This window comes from Dendropsophus ebraccatus, chromosome 12, assembly GCF_027789765.1.
Source record: "Dendropsophus ebraccatus isolate aDenEbr1 chromosome 12, aDenEbr1.pat, whole genome shotgun sequence".
NCBI lineage: Eukaryota > Metazoa > Chordata > Amphibia > Anura > Hylidae > Dendropsophus > Dendropsophus ebraccatus.
Window position 1 is genome coordinate 65,843,410 of NC_091465.1, and position 24,585 is coordinate 65,867,994.

Consider the following 24,585-nt stretch of genomic DNA (forward strand, 5'->3'; position numbering starts at 1 on the left):
CAGAAAATCATTTCAAGGTGTCTTACCAAAACTTTAGGCATGCCTCTGCAACATTTCAGTTTTTATCAGCTTTATATTATGTCATTGGAAGTGTTGCCATCATTTTTATACAACTGATACAAATCAAATAATTTACAATGAAGGAAGTCCAACTGAAGTATATAACATAATAAAATCTAATGTAACAATTCTGGAATAACATGTACAACTATACCACAGCATAGAAACCTACTCCTAATCACAAACCCACTGCCACCTATTTCCAATCACAAGCCCAAGATAGGGGATACCCCCACCAATCACAAGCCCAAGATAGGGGATATCCCCACCAATCACAAGAACAGACCTGTTTTTCCAGAGTGAATAAAGTAGCAGCATGCATGCCTTGCCGCTGTTCCATTTAGGGCCCTATTACACGGAGTGGTGATTTGGCCGATTATCACTCCATGTAATAGAGACAACGAACAGGCGATGAAACGTCCTAAAATCATTGGGTGCAACTGTGCATCGCTACGTGTAACAGCAATGCACGGGTGGCGGCTGACGATTCAACAAACAGTTTTAACAGTACCTGCCCACGCTCCTGGTCCCCCACCCACCCCCGCTCCCGTGCCCTGCAGCATCAGCTGAGACAGGCAGGTCCCGTGGAGGTCCCAGCCAGTGATTGGCTGAGCAGCCTGTCAACTCTGACAGGCCACTTTGAAGCAGCAATGTAAAAACTGTTTAGGTTAAGGCTGCATGGACATCGCTAACGATGTCCATGCCGACCTTGCTAAACAATTATCGGGCTGTGTAATAGCCCCAGTAAATTGGCTAGATCGGTGCTTGGTTACAGTATTGATAGGACCGCCATTGGCCCTATAATATAATAGCACTCTAAGGGTCCCAGCAGTCAGACCCAAAAATTGCAGAACGCTGAAGTCAGCTATGTTGGACAAGGGCGGATTAACTTTACCATAGGCTGTTCACCAAGCCTGGGCCCCCCCACCCCACTGTAACTATGGCGGCACTAGCCTGGCGTTCATAGTACAGGACAGATAATGTCATGATGTCCTGATTTGTGCAAAATTGCCATTAAAAAAACTGTGATTTTTTGCAAATCATGGCGGAAGTGTAGCCAGGAGACAGTACACCACTGAAAGTGTAAGTCTTTTTGGGTGGTCATGGGCCCCCCAGGAGCTCAGGGCCCCGGGCTGCCGCCCGGACCGCCCCTGTTATAATCCACTACTGATTTTTGAGATTCCCATGGGTGCTATTATACGGGCTGATGACGACCCGATCAATACTGTAAACAAGCACCGATCTACTCTATAATCGCTGTGGCAAGTGGTTGGCTGAGCAGGCCGTCAGCCGCTTCGGCCGATTACCGCTCCATGTAACAGATGTAACAGAGCCCTTACTGATGCTGAGAATGGGAACAAAATTGTCTCCAGAATGAATGTTGGCCACAACCATCATTCATTTTCCATGGACTTGCCGACATTGCAGCAAGACCTACCAAGTTCAGCATTCAGCAATGTGCATGGAACATTCAGCGACAATATGCAATACGTGACATTCATTCCCGGGACAATTTTGTCCAAATTCTAAATAAATGGAAATAAGTGCATGAGATGGGAATACCCCTAACCTCTACACACAGCCATGAACCTTGCAGTGCTGCCACCCATTGTGGCAGGACACAGAAACAGAGGATTGTAATGTCTGTTTTCTACCACTCCTAGCTGTATTCTCTATAAAAGTATACTGATTAATGATCCACCTGGATGAAACCCCCAAATTTAAGGGAGAGACAAGCTTTCTTGGTAACCATGGCAGCAGTTTCCATATGCCCACCTCCTGTTCAGCTAGGTTCACATCAGGAAATTGCTATTCGTTTAATGTATCCATTCTATGGAGGTAGAAAAAAATTATACAAAATGGATGCCGTTGTATGCCATACATTTTTTTTTTCATCTCTTAACCCCAGAACCCTTCAACCCCCTCCACCCTCATACATTTTGATCCATTTTCCATTGACTTACACTATATAAAAATAAATAAAAAAACGGAACAAAACGGATCCATTTTCTTTTTACATTTTGTAACGTTTGGTTGACTACATTTATCTGTACATTTTCCAAAACGGATATAGTGTGACGGATTGCAAAACCGTGATGTGAGCCTAGCCTTAACTGGCCAATTATACTTTTACCTCTAGTGACAATGTCTTCCAATGCTACTGCAGATGCGTGACTACTCCAAAATGGCGCCGGCTTCTCGGTCGCTTTTGTAGTCATATATGTGGCTGCCAGATTCTTGAAGCCCATACACTTCTGCCTCCAGTGGCAGCTTCTTGATGTTACTGCACATGTGCAGCTCTTCCAAGATGGCGCCGGACATGTTTGAGATGTTTATTCTCCTGCACATGGTATGATTTCTCATCTAATCTGTAATTGCTCTCACATGTTGTATAGGTATATATACTATGCCCCTCACCTTACTGCACACATCCCTGAGGTAGCCGCTAGACGGCGGAACGCGTGGGGTGATTTCTTATCCCATCTGACTCTCATTCTGTTGGACTGTATATGGTGATCTTTTCTTATTTTTTTTCTATTCTCCATCATTTGTGTTTATATTTTGTTTTACTGGGTCTCTGTCTAGGTAGAGATGTTGGATTTCTGTTATTGTACATACAGTCCAGAGTCAGTAGATTAGAGTGGTAGATTAGTCCCGGCTGGAACGCCAGCAGGACTTATGGTGACATTTTAGTGTTTTTAATGTAGAGCAGTATTTGGGGTGTTGTCTCCCTCATTTTACTACTCCTGTACATTCATATATTTATGTGGTATTTTTGTATCTATGTCAGTGTTATAATAAAGATTTTCCTGATGTGCTACCATTTTTTGTGCATATGCAAAGAAAAACTTTAACCCTTAGGCGACCCTGGACGTACCCGTACGTCCAGGGCCGCCTACCTGTGTTCAGAGCGGGGCCGCGCGGCGGCCACGCTCTGAACCGCCGCGATCCCGGGTGCCGCATGTAGCCCGGGATCGCGGCTATTAGCGGGCACGGTCCGATCGCCGTGCCCGCTAATCAGGTAATTGGAGGCAGCTGTCAAAGATGACAGCTGCCTCCGATTACCGGCTGCAGCACTTCCCTGGTGTCTAGTGGGTGAGATCGCTCCTCCGGGACGTTGTCCCGGAGGAGCGATCTCTGTACCTGATGCCGGCCGGGGACCGCTCCAAGATGGCACCATCCCCGACTCGGCACTCGTTTGTTTTCGGCTGCAGCAGCCGAAAGCAAACGAGTGCCGATCTCATTGATCTTTGCTGTATAACTATACAGTAAAGATCTCAATGAGAGATCAAAGTGTATATACTAGAAGTCCCCCAGGGGGAATAACCCTAACCCCAGGGGGAATAACCCTGACCCCAGGGGGGCTTCTAGTATATGTGTAAAAGTAAAAATAAAAGTGATGTTATAAGTAAAAAGCCCCCTCCCCTAATAAAAGTCAGAATCACCCCCCTTTTCCCAGGTTATAAATAAAAATAAACAAATAAATAAATAAACATGTTTGCTATCGCCGCGTGCGTAATCGCCCGCACTATTAATTTATCACATTCCCGATCTCGTACGGTAAATGGCGTAAGAGCAAAAAAATACCAAAGTGCAAAATTGCGCATTTTTGGTCGCATCAAATCCAGAAAAATTGTAATAAAAAGCGATCAAAAAGTCGTATATGGGCAATCAAGGTACCGATAGAAAGATCACATCATGGCGCAAAAAATGACACCTGACACAGCCGCATAGACCAAAGGAAAAAAGTGCTATAAGCCTGGGAAGGGAGCGATTTTAAGTGACATATATTTGTTAACAATGGTTTGAATTTTTTACAGGCCATCAGATACAATAAAAGTTATGTATGTTATATATTGTTTTAATCGTAACGACTTGAGGAACATGCATAACAAGTCAGTTTTACCCCAGGGCGAATGGCGTAAAAACACAAACCCCCCAAATAAAAGAAATGCGTTGGTTTTTTTTCAATTTCACCACACTTTTTTCTGGTTTCGCAGTGTACTTTATGCAAAAATTTAGCCTGTCATTGCAAAGTACAATTAGTGACGCAAAAAATAAGGGCTCATGTGGGTTTCTAGGTGAAAAAATGCAAGTGCTATGGCCTTTTAAACACAAGGAGGAAAAAACGAAAATGCAAAAATTGAAATTGGCCGGGTCCTCTAAGGCAGTGCTTCTCAAACTGTGAGGCGGGCCTAACCAGTGAGGCGCCCCCAGTTGTTGGTGAGGCTCAGCTGGGGAGGGAGTTTCACAGTCCTTTCCCTGACTGCAACAATCTCTGGTTTAGGGACTCTACTGACTTATTTTGTACTTATTTAGTGGTATACAGAGATTAGGAGACACAGGAAGGGTAGACTGAGCAATAGTTTTTTATATTTGCCTGGACTTCCACCACAGATGGTGAGGCCCCAGCATCCTCTTGGTTAGTCTGGTGAGGCGCAGGCATCATTTTATCTGTTGGGTGAGGCTCCATTGGAAAAAGTTTGACAAGCACTGCTCTAAGAGTTAAGAGGTTGAATTATTCAGCCAACACTAATCCCACCTGTAACATTCACAATTGGCTCTGCTGTATAACATCAAATTTGTTGTTTGTTGTTATGCCCCCTTCATTTATGGTGTCCATGGCAGCTGCCTGATCAGCCTTCCCCTTGACTGAGCCTGGCATGTCTTAGGCTGCATTCACACGTTCAGTGTTTTTCCCGGTCCGTGATTGTGGTCCCGCAGCTACCTCCGTGATCCGTGCAAAACAGTCCGTTTTTCATCCGTGTCCGTTTTTTTCACAGATCTGTGTTAAAGCATTTTAAATTACATTGATTACATCACATCCGTGTTTTTCACGAATGAACATGGATGTCACATCCGTGTACATCCGTGAAAAACACGGATCTAATTGATTTCTATAGGGAATCCTTTCCGTGCATCCGTTCCGAGTAATGACATGTCCTATTCTTTAACGGAACGGATCACGGATCCGTGAAATCACGGAACATCTGAATAGCCCAATAGAAAGCAATGGACTGTAAAATTGTCCGTGCGCACGGATCCATGAGCACGGACAACTTCCGGGAACGTGTGAATGCAGCCTTTGTAATAGAGAGGAGCCCCAAGCCTCTTGAGGATACATTTGGGCTTCAACATTTACCTTTATAGAGGTCATTCTACAGGGAGGGGGGATAAGTTGTGAGCAGCATCTATTGTGAGAACCTGTAATATCTATGTACTAGAGTCACCTGTCACTACTCCTGTATGTGTCAGTAAGAAGGATACTGCTGGGATATGATCTCTACAGAGCAGGAAGACTCAGCTTAGTTTAACCCTTTGAGGACCAAGCTCAAAATGACCCAGTGGACCGCGCCAATTTTCATTTTTGTGTTTTAATTTTTTCCTCCCCCCTTCTAAGAGCTCTAGCATTTTCCTTTTTCTATCTACAGGGCCATGTGGGGGCTTGTTTTTTTTCAGTGATAGGTTTACTTTGTAATGGCGTCTTTCATTCTACCATAACATATATGATGGACTCCCAAATATAATATTTATGAAAGTATAAATTGGTGAAATCGTAAAAAAGAATGCAATAGGTAACTTTGGGGGGGGGGGGGGTTGGGTTTCCTGTGTCTACGTAATACACTATATGGTAAAAGCGACATGATACCATTATTCTATATGTCAGTCCGAACACAACCACATGCAGGTTTACACAGATTCTCTTAAGTTATTATTTTTAATTTTTTTATGAAATCCTTCGTGTCGACCCCCGTCCGCCATCTTGAGACAATGATGCCATCTTCGGGCCGCCGGCCAAACCGCTCCATCCGTCCCTCGTGCCGTCCCCCTTCTGCCGCGTCACCAGCTGCTCAGCCGCAATTGGCTGAGCATAACTGTGCTCAGCCAATCGCGGCTGAGCACAGTTATGACGCGGCAGAGGGGGGCCGCACGAGGGGCGGATGGAGCGGTTCGGCCGGCGGCCCGAAGATGGCATCATTGTCTCAAGATGGCGGACGGAGGTCGACACGAATCAGGTGAGTATAGTGCATCACACTTCTGGGGGTGGCGTGGGTGGGGGGAAACATGGGGAAGGGGGCCATTCACATACATAACATACATTACAAAGTTGTATAACTTTGTAATGTGTGTTATTTTGTGAATAATTGTTTAGCGCCGCACTACCCCTTTAATAAAATGGGCCTATTGTGACTCTTATAACCAAGCCCGGATTAAAGGGAGGGCACCAGGGGCAAGTGCCTCCACCACGGGCCTCCACCACTAGGGGGTCTCCACCAGCTCACAACCTGGAAGTAGGGTTTGTGAAAAAAAAGCAAACAGTAGAGCATACACAACCTCACACAGAGTGTTGTGTATCCTCACTGTTTGCTGCTAACCATGGCTAGAGCAGCCTGTGTGTCCTGTGACTCCAGCTTCTCCCTGTGAGGAATGTGATATGAGAGACAGGACACCAGGGCAGCTCCAGGACCGGATACCCTGCTCAGTGTGAGCTAAAGGACCTGTGGTAATGTCAGGCCCATGTGATGAGGGAGGAGCCAGACTCTGCAAGCTGTCGGAGGGGATGTGTATCGAGAGGAGGTCATGTCCATATGAGCAGGTAACCAGCTCTCCAATGTACACACACACACAGCACTGCCTGTTACACACACACACACACACACAGCACTGCCTGTTACACACACACACACACACACAGCACTGCCTGTTACACACACACACACACACAGCACTGCCTGTTACACACACACACACACACACACACACAGCACTGCCTGTTACACACACACACACACACACACACACACACAGCACTGCCTGTTACACACACACACACACACACAGCACTGCCTGTTACACACACACACACACACAGCACTGCCTGTTACACACACACACACACACACACACAGCACTGCCTGTTACACACACACAGCACTGCCTGTTACACACACCTCTGCTTGTTACACATACATATTTTTTTATGAATGCTCACACACATCCAGCTCTGCTATCTACAGTATACTTGCACACTCAGTACTTTCCACATCGCCCCCTTAATGCTATCCCCCCCCAGTTTCCACAACATTGCCAACATTTTGTGTTGAGACCCACTACCAGTACACTGTCCACATCACACTGATAATAGACAGAGAGGGGGGACCCCGCATCACATTGATACTACACAGAGAGGGGGGGCCCCACATCATACTGATAATAGACAGAGAGGGGGGACCCCGCATCACACTGATAATAGACAGAGAGGGGGGACCCCATATCACACTGATAATAGACAGAGAGGGGGGACCCCGTATCACACTGATAATAGACAGAGAGTAGGAACCCCACATTACACTAATAATAGACAGAGAGGGGGGACCCCGCATCACACTGATAATAGACAGAGAGGGGGGATCCCACATCACACTGATAATAGAGAGGGGGGATCCCACATCACACTGATAGTACACAGAGAGGGGCCCTGCATGAAATTAAATGAAAACTGACAGTTTTCAACACGGAATTTAAAAAAGAAATCTACATTTACAAACATTTTCACTACAATTCATGAAGAGCTCGGTGTCACAGCCGTGTATAATGTTCATGAACATTATAAATCCCCTACAGTAAGGCAACCAATTGTATGGATGACTGTATAGTTTTTCTTTTGGATGGGGGGTATGAGAGGCCCCAAACAAAATTGTCGCCCAGGGCCTCCACCAACCTTAATCCGGCCCTGGCTATAGGCATAGCATTGATCAGTGTAATAGGCATTCTGCTTATTTAGCCTGCCTGTGGCAGACTCAATCAGTAGAGCGCCGATTGGACCGCACGGAGGAAGGTAAGAGACCTCCGGCGGTCCATGAAAGCGTTCGGGACACACTGCGGGGGTCCCGATTGGTAAGTGACAAGAGATGCTCTTGTCACTTACACTTAAACGATCGTGGAGCGATTGCGGCGCTTAGGAGTTAATGATACGCTGCAGCGCAATCACTGCATCCTGTCATTAACGGTGATGGCGGTGAATGCAACCGGCCCCCACCTGCTATGAAGAATGCTCCGCTCCGGAAAGTGCTTCATAGCAGGATAAACACCCAGGATGTACAGTTACGTCCAATTACGTCCAGGACAGGCAGCCATGGCATAACTGTGCGTCCAGGGTCGTGTAGTGGTTAAAGCCTAGTGGTGGGAATGGAAATTACAAGGTTTTAGCATTCTTTAATTTAACATAGATAGTAAAATGGAAAATTAGACAAAACATAATCCAAAATGAAAAAGCTCAATTTAAACAAAACATCATATTCTAATGACATATTCCCTTTAAGTGGTAATTCACTTCCTATAGGAGAAACCATAAGCAGTATATTCTTTGTGTGAAGAAATAGGGAATAGCTGCGGTGAAGTGATTTGCCCCTTTAGTCTCCTATTTATAAAGGAAAATGTTTCAGTTCCTTAAATAGTTAATATCATGTATAAAGTCTTTTTATGAGCTATTACTATAGGTTACTTACTTCTCCATTTAATCTGCTGCGCCCGCAGTATTTTTGGGTAACATCGCCCTAGCCGGCTGGGAGGAGGCCTGTATAGACATCCTGTGGCAGGTGCTTCACTCACACTTCCTCTTTCTCATGTAGGTTTTGTGTACTTGTGTATAGGGCTCATTTCCCCTGAGCAGAGGCCTTACAGGTGAGATGCCCTCCTTGCTGGTGTGTGCCAGTCCCGGGTCACTGCGGACCTCTACCATATCTCATTCCTGGTGCTATAGTAAGTGCCGACATAAATTCTAGAGGAGAGAGGGACAAGGAAAGCTATTTGGGAGTCCAGGGAGTGACACGCTGCATTCTTCATGAGTGGGAGCCCCCTACCCTGGCAGAAATCCTAGAATCCGACCTAGACGCAATACGGGTATGGCACTTTGCCAAAGTGAAATATGCTTCTGGACTGGGAGTAACATGTTCTGATTTTGTACATTTTTTGTCTGGGGAAGAGCAGGGTAAAAAGGTGTATCAGAAGACCTGCACGTGGTACATGAGGCAATATGGTTTGGCCAAATTATATACTAACTTCTGATGTTGGTTTTAAATGTAGCTGAATAAGCTTTCGTGTCAGCCATGGGTGCGATGTGCAGCCATTTCTGTCTTTTTGGCTTGTGCATTTTTTATGTATTCTGTCCCTTTTTTCATTGTGGCTAGCACTCGTGCTTTGTAAGACCCATGTGATCCAAATTAGCAGGAAGCACCTGAGTACATAGGGGGAGGATCTCCTAGTATTCTCCCATTCTACCTGCAGAGGAATGGAGAAAGGTAAGAGCTTTTTTACACTTGTGTTGCTTGGCGTCCACTTTTTCCGCCGGTGGCGCCTGCGGGGTCTGGGAGGGCCCTTTAGGGTCTGGTCCTGTGACAATGGGGTTGCAGGGCCATTCCGTGGCCCCCCTTCTCTGCTTGCGTGCGCTTTGTGGGGATTGTGGTCGGTGACAGGCACAGTGATGTTATTTGGTTAGGGACTCATGTGTATCAGAAGACCTGCACGTGGTACATGAGGCAATATGGTTTGACCAAATTATATACTAACTTCTGATGTTGGTTTTAAATGTAGCTGAATAAGCTTTCGTGTCAGCCATGGGTGCGATGTGCAGCCATTTCTGTCTTTTTGGCTTGTGCACATAAAAAGGTCAGCAGATCCTCCATCATCCATAGAAGAGACTGAGCCAGAAATCTGACCTGGGCTCTTTACTCTACTGCTTACCATTACTATATTACGGCAGTTGGATAAGGAATAACAGTGTCTCCCATTATTAGGGGGGGAAACACAAACCTTTTATATGTCTAAGCCCCCTCCCTTCTATGATCTATAGAAGGAACCAGGAGAAGCACACAACTAAGCGCTTAAGGGGGTTATTCACTGAAAATCTTTTTCTTTCAAATTAACTGGTTTCAGAAAGTTATATAGATTTGTAATTTACTTCTATTTAGAAATCTTCCCATACTTATCAGCTGCTGTATGTCCTGCAGGAAGTGTTGTTTTCTTTTTAGTCTGACACAATGCTCTCTGCTGACATTTCTGGCTGAGACAGGAACTGTCCAGAGAAGCAGCAAATCCCCATAGAAAACCTCTCCTGCTCTGGGCAGTTCCTGTCTCGGCCAGAGATGTCAGCAGAGAGCTCTGTGTCAGACTGAAAAGAAAACAACACTTCCTGCAGGACATACAGCAGCTGTTTTTTTTTAAATAGAAGTAAATTATAAATCTATTTAACTTTCTGAAACCAGTTAATTTGAAAGAAAAAGATTTTCGCTGGACAACCCCTTTAATGCCTTGTCTTGCTGTCTGTCTTTGGGGATTGACACTGACTGATCAAAACTTTTTACATAACTCGTAACATGTCAAAAATCCAGTGATGAGACACTTGTGTCTTGAGTTTTGCACACAACAGGTTACTCCTATCTTATAAAGCTATGAGACCTGACTAGGATATAAGATCCTATGAGGTGTGAAATCTAAGACCCCCATCCCCAATCAATCCTAAGAATAAGGGGCCGCAGGGATGATACCAGTGCAGCCATCCTCCATTCACTTATACAGAGCCATACTGAAATTCCTAGTATAGTACGTGGCCAGTGTACAACAATGCAGGGAAAGCCAATGAAAGCAATGCATAGCGAAATCCTTCCTTCTCAGGACCCCCAGTGGTCAACCACACCTGTTATAAAGAAAATTTATTACCACTTTACACTTGATGGTGGAGCTCATAGGCCCCCATGGAAAATCTGTATCTGATTGTAAAGCTGAATGTCTTGTACCACTGGCTGCAGTGATCTGTGTAGTAGGGATAGTCTGAACCGAGTTCGGTTCGGGTTCGTACAAACCCGAACCCTCGGTAATCATTCCCGCTGTCTGCCTGCTCTGTGGAGCGGGCGGATCCAGCGGGAGGACCGCCTGGAAAACTGGGATACAGCCATAGCCATAGGCTGTATCCCAGTTTTCCAGGCGTTCCTCCCGCTGTATCCGCCCGCTCCACGGAGCGGCCAGACAGCGGGAATCTGCTGCTGAGCGTTCGGGTTCATACAAACCCGAACCTCGGCAGGTTCGGACCATCCCTACTGTGTAGGTTTTACATACATGGTCAGGCTATATTCGCACACAGCATTTGTCTACCTGTCCTGTTAATCTAAATATGACCTCTAATGTGTACGGGGCATCCCCACTCTCCCCTGTTGGCAAGTGATGGAGGAGAGAACTGCTGGACATATTGGATTTCAACATGCTTTATCCCTTTGTTCTCTGAAAAATAAGCCGCTGCCATTGGAGTCAAGAATTGCCTTTCTCTCCTCTTCCCTAGATACTTTTATAATATGATATTTAGGAAGATCAGGTCATGTTAGGAATTGTGAAATACTAGGAGACAATGACAGTGGAAAATTCTAGATGTAGTCTGCAAGGCTGCTGAGTAAGTGCAGATCTCCTCTCAGCTCTACTGCTCAGCGGAAACAGCACTGGTTTCACCCCAGCAGGTTTCCCTTGGGTGCTTTGTGGTCTCATCCGCTCTCTGCACTACTGACTCCATCCTTTACCAGCACATGTGCACTTTTCTTACCTTACCTTAGCAAATCTGTTAGTTGTACTGAGATGTCAAGATCTATGTGACATGACATGACTGCAGATTGCTCCTTACAGGGTCAGTCCAGTCATAATAAGACTCTATAGATATAGATACATGAGAGGAAATCTGTGATCTCAGGCCCCCACTGATTCCAATAAATACAAGGCCCCGCTCAGTGATTTCAGTTACTGGAAATCCAATGCCCGAGATATACAAAATGGCTCTCACACCACATTGCGGAGGTGGCTTTCCCTTCAGGTCAGTGTTTCAGCCTTAGAACATGACTAGGGATATAGGCCAAGCCAAAAATGTCTCCAAAAGGAAAGACTGCCCATCTGCAGACGGGTTATTGCCCCTTGTCAGTGCTGGGGTCCTCAGAACGGGTGGCTCAGTGGTTAGCACTGTAGCTGGGGCCCTGGGTTCAAATCCCACTAAGGCTAAAGGCCCTATTCCACGGAACGATTATCGTCCGTATTCGGCCGATATCGGCCGCTACGGCCGATAATCGTCCCATTGAATAGAGTGCAACGATCAGCCGACATCGTTCATGTCGGCTGATCGTTGCAGTCGCTTGTTTTTCAACATGTTGAAAAACAAGCGACTGATATAGCAGCGATCTGCCGCCGTCGCTCCATTGAATAGGAGCGTCGGCAGCAGACGCTGCTATATCCTATGGGCTGCCCGGACGATCAGCGATCCCCCGGGCAGCCCCCCCGCAGCTCCCCGCCGCCCCCTCCCGCACTCACCCGCTCGCTGCAGCCGCGATAAATAGCGGCGGCAGCGAGCAGGGAACGAGCAGCAAACGAGTGCTGAGAGCGCTCGTTTGCTCCTCTAACGACCTGTGGAATAGGGGCATAACATCTGCAAGGAGTTCCTGTGTTTGTGTGGGTTTCCTCCCACACCCAAAACATACAGATAGGCAAATTTAGATTGTGAGCCCTAATGGGAACAGGGACCAAATCGACAAAGCAATGTAAAGTGCTGTGGAATCAGTGGGCACTATACAGTATAGAAGAGTTATTATTATTATAACCCCAATGATCAGCTATTTGAAGGGGCCGTGGTGTGTGTGTGTTTTTTTTCCCCACGTTCATACCTGTTATTAGTGGGGTTGCAGTATTTGCAGCTTTGTCCTATTCAAACAAATGGGCAGTGCTGCAGTACCTTGCACCTCCACTATCAAAAGTACGGCGCTGTAGGTATGAGTGCTGGTAAATATTTAAGAGGCTGCAGCTCTCCCACAAACACCACCACCCCTTCAAACAGCTGATCAATAGGGTTGCAGGATATCGGACCCCCACCAAGGATAGGCCAACAATTTTATTACGCTGGTTACCCCTTTAAACAGTCATCCCATGACTTACATGAGTGAAAACAGATCAGTGTAAGAGGAATCTTATTCTTTGTTATGTTTTTTTTTTTTGCACCAGAGATAAGTGGTGTCAACAATTTCTGGCAGATTCAGGCTGATAACTATCTGTCAGTGATTTTACATGTAATGTGTCATTTCCTAGAATCAGATGACTGATAAGATACCGACTTACGCCCATTCATCGAATATGCCATCTATCATAGGCATCCCCGGGCATCAGTATTTTTGCATACTAGCTCCAGGGGCTCCTTAAGACTTAAGAGGATATCCTTAAAGGGAAAGTGTCCGCCAGAAAAGACATCCCAAACTACTTACATGGCATGTAAAAAGTGAGACTATCCATACGTATGTTGTAGTTGTTCGAGGCTGCAATCACAAAAAAAATGTTTATTATTACTGCTTTAAAGTGTCATTGAGGTGTGTACTTTGTAAATTGTACTTAAGTGCCCTGGCCATACCTCTATGACACTTCAGAGCTGCAATAAAAAGCATGTAGATGATTTTAGCCCCAGACAACTAACATAAAGGTACAGATGGTCTCACAGCCCATAGCTATGTAGCCACGTAAACAGTCCAGGGCCTCTTTTCTAGCTGAATTTCCCTTTAAATCTATCTTCATCACCTGATTTTTGGTATTTGCACACTGGGTAAACCACATGTTAAAATCAGACCTGCTTTTCCCAATGGCACATGCACTTGTGGTCCATAAACCATGTCTGCAGACAGCTTCCTCTGTAGTGTCTTGGTGAATGTGCTCACCTGTAGTATACATGCCCAGTATATATGCGGAGAACAACTGCTCGAGTTATTATTTACTATGCTAGCAAAGCCATAATAAAAGGAGTAGTCTGGCTTAGAAACTCCTCTTTATCAGTTTAGGAACTTCTGCGTTAAAGGGGTTGTCCCACTAGCAACACTTATCTATCCATATGTGTGTGAGTGCTGGGGTTCTCAGCAGTCTCAAGAACAGGTTCCCAGTTTCCCATCTGAATGGAGCCGCCGACATGCATGCTCGCTGCCACTCTGTGCATTGTCTACGGTACTTTTGAAGATATTTTATGTGTCTATCTTCCACATTGCCATAGACAGTGAAGGGAGTGGCAGTGTACTCACATGACAGTCGCTCTATTCTGATGGGAAATAGTTTTCAGTTAAATAGAATTTACCACTTGGTACATTGTTTTGGGTTTTTCACATAAACAGATCTGTGCTGGTTCGGGGATTCCAGTGGCACGGTCCTTTTTGTGAACCGCAGCCTAGATCCTGCGCACGGCGCCGGTCTATTCCCGAGCACGGGCCCGGCATGAAGCACTGGAGGCAGGCCTGCTGGCCCCCAGTGTGACAAAACCCCCTCCCCTCTATTGATTCTAATAGAACCACATCACAAAGGGGAGGAGGTTTCGTCACACTGGGGGTCAGCGGGCCCAGTACTTCATGCTAGGCCGGTGTAACTGGGCCGTGGTTCAAAAAAAGGACTGATTCTACACCGGGAACCCCTGGCTTCATGGACGGGCAGTGAGAGGCATAACTCCAAACAGTGACTGGCGGTGTCGCGCTCGCAGCACGACGGCCAGAGATGAGAGGCATTTCAGCCATTTAAGTCCATGGCTACTCAGCTTACAGTTTCACGCTATGTCTTTCCGATGTCTTTCTACCGTTTTAGTCAGTTTGTTTTTGAGAAATACTTTTTATTCTAAGGGATTTTCCAAAGTATAGTTGAGGTGTTGGGTATTCTGTTACATAAAAGCAAAAAAAAAACAGGCCTACCTTCATCAAAGTTATGATGATCATTCAGAAAATCAGCATAAAAATGTTGAAAAAAAATACTTTTCTTGTCATTATTTAGGAACCATTTTGGTGACCAACCCCCACCAATCCGCTAGTTACCTTTGAGGCACACTGAAGAGTAGATATTTGAGCCAATAAACCCCACTGACCTTTTTCTAACGCCTCGATCTGCTCCTGAGTGAATGAAGTGCGATTACGCTGAAGTTTGCGTTTCAGTTGTAGCCGGATCTGGGAGTCATCCAGGTCATCATTTACTGCTCCTGTCGGATGTTCCGAATCAAGACCGCTGTCCAGCTGCTGACAACTGTCTGTGGAATGAGAGACACGTACAAAGTATATCATCATTCTTTTATTCTTTTAAGTCAACCCATTTGAGGTAATGGTACATATTTCTTCTAGTACAGAGGTATGGTTCACTAGGATCAAGAGCAAAGCTAGAGCGACTGGGCAGATGCTATGGGGCCATCAAGCCGTCCTGTATTGCCATTAGCCACTTCTTCTCCTTGATCCTTCATAAGGCTCTAAAGACCACATTACAGCAAGTGATTAGCGGACGTATATGGCATATTATCGTCCCTTACGGCTGATGATCGCTTGGTGTAATAGGTAATGGTAAAACGGCAACGGTTAGCCGACATGCACAAGGTCGGCAGATTGTTGTCTGTCAACATGTTAAAGGAGAACGATGCTACTAGCGACGGTCTGCTGGCCATCATTACTTGTAATAGGAGCGGCAACAGCAGACTGCCGCTCTCTCCTATGGGCCACTCTAAAGATCTTTAGATCCTTCCCCTCCCGCTACCTCCCCCACCCTGCGCTCTTATCCTCTCACTGTTGGTGCATGTAATAGCACCAGCAGCAAGCGGAGAACGAGGAGCAACCGGACCCGACAAGTTGCTTCTTACTTGCTCCTCAGCATCTGCCTCTGTAATAGAGCGTTAGGCTTTTCAGATAGCTTAATCTATATTTGCATTTCCGCCCATACACCTTGGGGGAGATTTATCAAACAAAGTGAAAAGTGAAAATCCAGTGTTATAGGTTTTGCAGCCAACACATCAGGATTTGTCCACAAAAAGAGAGGTTTTCTATGGGGATTTGCTACTCTGGACAGTTCCTGCCACAGACAGAGGAGGCAGCAGAGAGCACTGTGTCAGACTGGAAAGAATGCACCACTTTCTGCAGGATATACTGCAGCTGATAAGTACTGGGAGACTTGAGTTAAAAAAAAATAGAAGTCATTTACAAATCTGTATAACAACAGAGGTTCAGAAAAATGGAACTAGAGCAGTGTTTCTCAACTCAAGTCCTCAAGAGCCACAACAGGTCAAGTTTTGAGGATATCCCATTCAAAGAACACTTGTGATAATACCCGATAATACCCAAGTATAATTATATACTAAGGAATTCCTCAAACCAGGATTTGTTGGTGGGTCTTGAGGACTGGAGTTGAGAAACACTGTACGAGGAAAAAATAGGAGAGCATTCAATCATTTTGTGTAGTAACAGTGAGGGACGTTATTGTATAAATTATTAAATAACAGCCATTAAGAAAAGCCGCAAAGAAAGCCTGGCTTTATGATGTGACCATGCTTTAAAGTGAATTGCTTTTACATTAACAGACTGGCACCAGCGCAGGGACGCCAAAGGCACGGCCCTTTTTTTTGAACCGCTACCTGGTTTCCACGCATGGCGCCAGTCTATTGCCGAGCACCGGTCTGCCCCGGAGCACTGGGGGCAGGTCCGCCAGCCCCCAGTGTGACGATTTCCTCTTCCCTCTGTGACATGGCTCCAGGGGGCACACTGGGGGCTGAGGCGGACCGGTGCTCAGGAATAGACCAGCACCATGCACGGGAATCGGACCACCTTTCAAAAAAAGGACTGCACCATCGACATCTCCGCGCCAGGTGCCAGTCTGTTAAAAGAAAAAAAAAAAAAAAGCGAGGTACCTCGTGGTACATTCACTTTAAGCTGATCATACACACTCACTAGCTGTGGACACTAAGTATACAGTCTTGTGGAAAAGATTCATTATTTTTGCTCTTTGTTCTTATTACTGTGTACTGTGTTTGTATTACTGCAGTCTAAGTATGAATTCACACATGACAGATTCTGGTGCAGTAGTTTCTACAGGTCATCTATGCTGCAGAAATTTAAAAACAAGTCTGCTGCCTGTGCACAGATTAAAGGGGTATTCTACCCAATATCTTTTTTACATTATGTAATAGCCCACCCATAACTTCACATATTGGTCATAGAAGTAATTATGTGTTTTGCTCCCTTTTGCCCCCTTTTCACCCCCTCTGGATACAAAACATTACCTAAACGGAGTCCTCTCTGTCTCTCCCCTTCCCCCTCGCCCCCCACCTTCTGAGAAGTGGTTTACATGTCCTCCACCCCTTCATTGGGCTAGGTAACAATTATAACCCTGCCCACTGACATCACCTTCAGTAGGTTGTGCCTCCAGTAAACTGAGCAGAATGTTTTGTGACTACATGTTCTCTGTCTCTGTAGTGTGCTGGGTTGTAATGTAACCTGGCTTAGTGCAGAGACGTTAAATACATGATCAATGCATTGGACAGGAAAGAAATTTTTTTGGGGGGGGGGTACGCGAATGGACCAATCAAGAAGAAGCACTGCATGATGGGCGCCATCTTGGATGTAGACCAGCTTTGAGAAAAACATGTAACTCAGGAACAGAGGCAGCTAGAAAGATGGGAGATGGCTCATTACTTGGTAAGTAAAGGCCCATATTACACACACAGATTTATCTGACAGATCACTGAGGCCAAAGGCAGGAACAGACTATAAACAGAGAACAGGAAGATTGGGACTTCTCCTTTTCAAATCCATTCCTGGCTTTGGCTTCAAGAATGTGTCAGTGTAATAGGGCCCTAACACCAGTTAGCTTTGGAAGAATTTTTATTTTTTGGCTTTTGGGTGGAGTACTCCATTAATAAATCAAGTAATGACCTTAGTTAAGTGACATGTGTTAGTGTCAATCAATGTGAATGGGCCCAACCCCAATCGAGTTCCTTGCCATAGATTGCTTTTATCCTATACCTAGTCTCTAGCTGGAAAGTTTTCCTTACAAGCAAATTAAAGATTCCACCGCCAAACACCATGAATAACAAATCTACTTTTGTATCTACAATGTGAGTCACGTCTTAGTGTCGGAGGCAGAAAACATACAGCCCTTGGGCTCAGCAACAGACACCAACAGGATGATACAAGCTGCGCTGCTTAAGCAGAACAGGTTGTTGTAACCCCCGAGCAGCCGGCCCTCCTGGCAGTAACATGCTGGAACCTAAGATACCAGACTAAAGCTCAAGCCCACAGGCAGGAGTAGCCGCTGGATGTCATACATGTTACTATTGTTATCCCAGGCTGCAGGGCATTCAATGCCTCAAACACAAGTGTCATGTCAGACACAAATTTCTTTGGGCGCAAGTCACTCACCAACACAAGATGCTATAAGCTGCAGTCATTTCTGGTGTCAAAACCAGTCAATCAATGGTGACTGCTGCTGACCACATAGCGCTGCAGAACCCCCAGTGACCTGGATGGGATTTAACTATTCACGCATGGGTGGAGTCACCCGACTGTCAAAGTCAATATAAACCTGTATACACTGACTTCAGAACAAACTATACAAACATTCCAAGTATACAAGAATCTGGAACCTAAAGAGATCAATCCTACTAAACTGTGCTCTTTTTCTATTTGAGAAAAAGATGGATATTAAAGCAGGCAAAACACAATGCTATATAACTATTATACTGTATGTCTATATATGCTCACATTATTTTATTTCTATCTATGCATTACAATATAGCAGTTACATTACCCACAGGGGATGATGAGCATTGTGCTGCGGGCTAGCTGGAAGTAGTATTGAGTGACATGGTAGGGTGGTCTTCATTGAGCCCACCGGGTTATTTCCAGGAAGACTGTATCAAAAGGCTTCAGGAGAGTCATCCAAGGTTATACACTTTCACGGTCGACAGCTCCAAATATTCTCACACATATGAATATTTGGTACAGTTCAAAGTTCATGTGTCCTCTATAGAGAGGGGATGTGTAAGCCACAATCAGAGTTGAAATCCAGCATGCCGACCTTCTCTTCCTTGACATCTTCTTTCAGAGGAGATTTGGGTGGCCACCATACTCCTTAGGGCCCTATTCCACCGGACGATTATCGTTCGCATAATCGTTAACGATTAACAATCTCAAACGACTGTTATTGCCAAAGACCTGAAAACGTTCACTCATTTCCATGGAATGATAATCGTTACTTACGATCGTATTTGCGATAGTTTTTTCTTCGCTATTTCTTCGCTATTGCGTTCGTATCTACTGCGAATGACCGAACGACGTTTTGCGAATGAGCAACGATAAAAATAGGTCCAGGTCTTATAAAGCGATCAATGATTTCTCGTTCGGTTGTTAATCATTAACTGCTATTCAAACGAAAGATTATCATTTAGATTCAAATGATTTAACGATAATCTGAACGATAATCGTCCGGTGGAATAGGGCCCTTAAGTAGTAGGCAAAAGCCACCAAAGGTTTCAGGTTTAGACGGCCTCTGTCTAAAGTGTTTAGATGCCTTTAAATAGGAAATATCCTTTTCTAAAGACATGGACTTAAACTGTGTTTGGACCATCTGGTGGTCAGGGAGTGTACTGCACTGGCGGAGAGAGGCTAAGGTAAAAAAAAAAAAAAAAAACTACGTACCTGAAGGTACATTCAATTTAAACAAGATGCTGGGCTAGTTTCAATATTCCTAGGTGAGATAAACTGGAGGGGGAGGGGGGGGGGGATTCCTCCCAGAGACCCACTCTTGGTTCAGGCAAGATGTGTTAGCCATCGTGGGCACAGCTTGACATCTTAGGGGACTCTGGGTCCTGGAAAAAATATTTCTTGTTTGCTGCAAAACTTGTCTAAAAGCGTCGGGCGGGTGCAGCTGTGATACTAGTTTATCATATAGTGATATAACCCAAATCTATGTAAATCTGGGCTGACAGTACCCCTTAGTCAGTGTATCTATATATTGGTTCACATTACCTACAGTAATGTTACAATATAGTCAATTTTGGATTAATAATAGCTTTATTTATAAAATCCCTAGGTAGGGTCTATAGATTCAATGCAATGTAGTCAGTAGACCCTCAACAGAACACCATACTACAATCTCATGTCACTATAGACCTTCACTATAGCACAAAAGCAACATGGCCTATGGGCAAGAATGGTGCTGTATCTGGAAAAGAGAAGCCATGTTTTTCTAATCTCATATAAACCCATAAATGTGGAAGTAAAATACTGTAAAAATGATCTGTAGTCGCTGAAACCTTTGTCCATGGTTTGAAGAATTCAAGTATTGTCAAGTGACAAGGAGGCACCAAAGTAAATGGCTCTTTTTGACTTTACCAATTCTGTGTTGTACAGTAGATGTGGACATTGGCCCATTGTTTCCTTTCTGAATTATACATCTTCTTAAACATCTGAATTATGCACCTTTTTCTACAAGACCTCTGAAGGTGCCCCATGATATAGATCGATGAACAGCAGATCCATTGAGTCCTGTAAGATGCGAGGTGCGGCCTCCATGGTGGATTGGATCTGTATTTGCAGCACATCCTACAGATGATCATATCAATCGGATTGAGATTTGAGGAGTTTGGAGTCAGATTTCTAATGTTCTTCAAATTATTCCTGAATACATTTTCCAATGAGGCTGGAGTAATATTTTGCTCATAGAGGCCACTGCCATCAGGGTATACCACTGCCATGAACTGGGGGACTTAATCTCTACAATGTTTAGGTAAGTGGTCCATGTCGCAGTAACATCCATATGATGCAAGAACCCAAGGTCACCAGAAGAACATTGCCCATCACATAAGCTTGTCTTCCCATAGTGAATCTTGGTATTTTATTTATTTATTTATTTTTACTTCCAATACATCATCTGCCTACAATACCCCACCCTTTGACAGGCGGCATTGTCACCTGATCAATCAATGTTATTCACTAGTTTTAATGTTATGGCTGATCTAGGTATAATGTAGAAAACATCTCATCTTGTTATTCTGAACTCTATCACCCACCTCACCACAAGTTTCATCAAGTTTGTTTTTGCAGAACTAAAAAAAGAAAAAATTATTTTTTTGTGTTTTTGCCCACGCGAAACTAATCATTTGAACATAAAGCGGTAATGTATAAAACACATGTTCTTAGATAGACAAATAGTTCAAGCCCCGTGCAAAAGCAAAATGTGCACATCTGCAGACAGCTCCGAGGACTCTAAGCTTCCTGCCTCGACCACAGCGCAGCACCGCAGAACTGTCTAATGTGACACAGATATCACAGAAATACGGTCATTGCTACTGACTCAGCACTGATAGAGCGAAATAAAGCTACCAGATAAAATATAATCCATAATTTAATCTACGAGGCAACATAAAATGGTCATGGTTTAGTTCTGATGAAATATTACTGTGATTTCATAGTATTTGGCTTGTTTGCGGCTTCATGCAACTTTTACTAAATGCTTTTCCTTATTGGTTTGGTATAATTTCTCTTTTTTTTTCCTCCAGCCGTAAATAAGCAAAAAATAAGCAGAAAACTATGTAAAAGTATTTTGTGTGTCTAGAATATACACTACCGTTCAAAAGTTTGGGGTCACATTGAAATGTCCTTATTTTTGAAGGAAAAGCACTGTACTTTTCAATGAAGATAACTTTAACTAGTCCTAACTTTAAACAAATACACTCTATACATTGCTAATGTGGTAAATGACTATTCTAGCTGCAAATGTCAGGTTTTTGGTGCAAAATCTACATAGGTGTATAGAGGCCCATTTCCAGCAACTATCACTCCAGTGTTCTAATGGTACAATGTGTTTGCTCATTGGCTCAGAAGGCTGATTGATGATTAGAAAACCCTTGTGCAATCATGTTCACACATCTGAAAACAGTCTAGCTTGTTACAGAAGCTACAAAACTGACCTTCCTTTGAGCAGATTGTGTTTCTGGAGCATCACATTTGTGGGGTCATTTAAACGCTCAAAATGGCCAGAAAAAGAGAACTTTCATCTGAAACTCGACAGTCTATTCTTGTTCTTAGAAATGAAGGCTATTCCATGCGAGAAATTGCTAAGAAATTGAAGATTTCCTACAACGGTGTGTACTACTCCTTTCAGAGGACAGCACAAACCAGAGTAGAAAAAGAAGTGGGAGGCCGTGTTCCAAAACTAAGCAAGAAGATAAGCACATTAGAGTCTCTAGTTTGAGAAACAGACGCCTCACAGGTCCCCAACTGGCATCTTCATTAAATAGTACCCGCAAAACACCAGTGTCACCATCTACAGTGAAGAGGCGGCTGCGAGATTTTGGGCTTCAGGGCAGAGTGGCAAAGAAAAAGCCATATCTGAGACTGGCCAATAAAAGAAAAAGATTAAGATGGGCAAAAGAACACAGACATTGGACAGAGGAAGACTGGAAAAAAGTGTTGTGGACGGATGAATCCAAGTTTGAGGTGTTTGGATCATAAAGAAGAACGTTTGTGAGACGCAGAACAAATGAAAAGATGCTGGAAGAATGCCTGACGCCATCTGTTAAGCATGGTGGAGGTAATGTGATGGTCTGGGGTTGCTTTTGTGCTGGTAAGGTGGGAGATTTGTACAGGGTAAAAGGGATTCTGAATAAGGAAGGCTATCACTCTGCACCGCCATGCCATACCCAGTGGGCAGCGCTTGTTTGGAGCCAATTTCATCCTACAACAGGACAATGACCCTAAACACACCTCCAAATTGTGCAAGAACTATTTACAGCAGAAGCAGCAGCTGGGATTCTATCATAGGTAATGGAGTGGCCAGCGCAGTCACCAGATCACCACCCCATTGAGCTGTTGTGGGAGCAGCTTGACCGTATGGTACGCCAGAAGTGCCCATCCAACCAATCCAACTTGTGGGAGCTGCTTCTAGAAGCGTGGGGTGCAATGTCTCCAGCTTACCTCAACAGATTAATAGCTACAATGCCAAAGGTGTGCAATGCTGTATTTGCTGCAAAAGGAGGATTCTTTGACAAAAGCAAAGTTTGATGTAAAAACAATGTTATTTCAAATACAAATCATTATTTCTAACCTTGTCAATGTCTTGACTCTATTTTCTATTCATTTCACAACGTATGGTGGTGAATAAGTGTGACTTTTCATGGAAAACACAAAATTGTTTAGGTGACCCCAAACTTTTGAACGGTAGTGTAAATATACAAAACCTAGGTATAAGTATGCAATCAGGTAATACAATACACACACAAGAAACACTACTAAGCAGGGCCGGCGTCAGCACAGGGCAAGTGCCGGGGCCCACGGCACCTTTAGGGGTCCAGAGAGGGAGAGGGGCCTGGTGTTCTAATGTTCAGCCCCCTCACTGTAGTGCTGGGTGAGGGGCTGAACATCAGACGACACAGGAGATGGAGCAGGACCTGCACAGAGAGAGAAAAGGGTGAAGGACCTGATCACATGACCCGAAGGTCCTCAACCTTACAGTGTGGATAGCAGCCCCACAGAGAGGAAGAGGGAGAAGACAGAGCTGTAAGTACTGTGTGTCAGTGTCAGTCAGTCAGTGTCTGTGTCAATCAGTGTCTGTGTCAGTAATGTGTGTTTGTGTATGTTAGTGGGGATTGCAGTGATTGTGCATTGTGCGCGGATGATGGGTGCATAGTGGTTGGATGAGGGGCCCGCTTAGGCTCTGTCGCCTGAGGGCCCGTAAAAACCTGCAGACGGCCCTGCAACTGTAAAGTAGATAGGATAGGTCCGTCATCTGTAGGAGTAGTATGGGCGGTTTCTTCTCATTGATAGCTCTTAGACACAACTATGGCTCAGGAAGTAAAGCAGTTATGTGTTGTACCCCAGTGCATCATAGAGAAGCAACTCCACATAATAGCTATACATTTAATGATGGTGGAAAACCCCTAAAAATTTCCACGGTTAACATACGGGATGAAAATGCTGTTGTAGTCACTCCCCTAGGAGAGATCATAGGTACCTGGATTGGGTTGGCTAGTCACTAGATTGTCCTGGTACCAGTCCTGACGACTGCCCCAACCTGCGTTCTGTATGTTCAGCATTCTGATCTTCTGATCAGTGCCATCAGCCCCCATGGACCAACCAGCAGTACTTGGAGCAGAAAAGCGTATGGTGGATCAGCAGGACATCCTGTCCTGGGGTCTTCTGGATTTATCTAAAAAATAACAATACAGAAGATGTTGTTCAGTCTATTTGCAGTGATTTTCAGTTTCAATAACAGTGTTATTGGACACAGGACAGACATTGCTTTTATATCTTATATGGAACCCTTGCAGCCTGATTGCTACAGCAATATCAGTCAACTCTTCCAACATGGTTACGTTCCCATTATTACTTATTGTATGTGTCAAAAAAAACCTAGACAGTGAAATCCTATGCACACATACATAATCCAAAGACACTAGGTATGTGCGTGTTGTATACTTGTTTCAAATAACTTTTTAACTTTTTAATAACCTCTCCTGGTCTAAGAATACAACATGGAAAGAAAAAGTAAAAGTAATCCGGAGATTGTTCTACAATGATCAAAGTGTCCGGTAGCCAAAAATACATAAATACATTTTATTCTGTCCAAATAATGTGTTTCAGGGTTGTGGTGCCCCTTCCCCAGATTTCAAGACAGACATGATTTCTCCTCGTCTATAGTACTGTAACTTGTTTTAGAAGTGTGTAACTGTTT

General features: G+C 44.5%; 1 protein-coding gene across 1 annotated transcript in view; it reads right to left on the minus strand.

Moving 5' to 3' along the window:
• LOC138769230 (paired box protein Pax-6-like) overlaps positions 1-23,980 on the minus strand; it is a 30,131-nt gene extending 6,151 nt beyond the window's left edge. Inside the window, exons 1-2 of the mRNA XM_069947557.1 lie at positions 23,866-23,980; positions 14,966-15,124 (exon numbers count right to left, since the gene is read on the minus strand). Of these exons, the coding sequence (XP_069803658.1) occupies positions 14,966-15,124; positions 23,866-23,980 (274 nt within the window). The remainder of the gene's footprint in view (positions 1-14,965; positions 15,125-23,865) is intronic.
• Between the last annotated feature and the right edge of the window lie 605 nt (positions 23,981-24,585).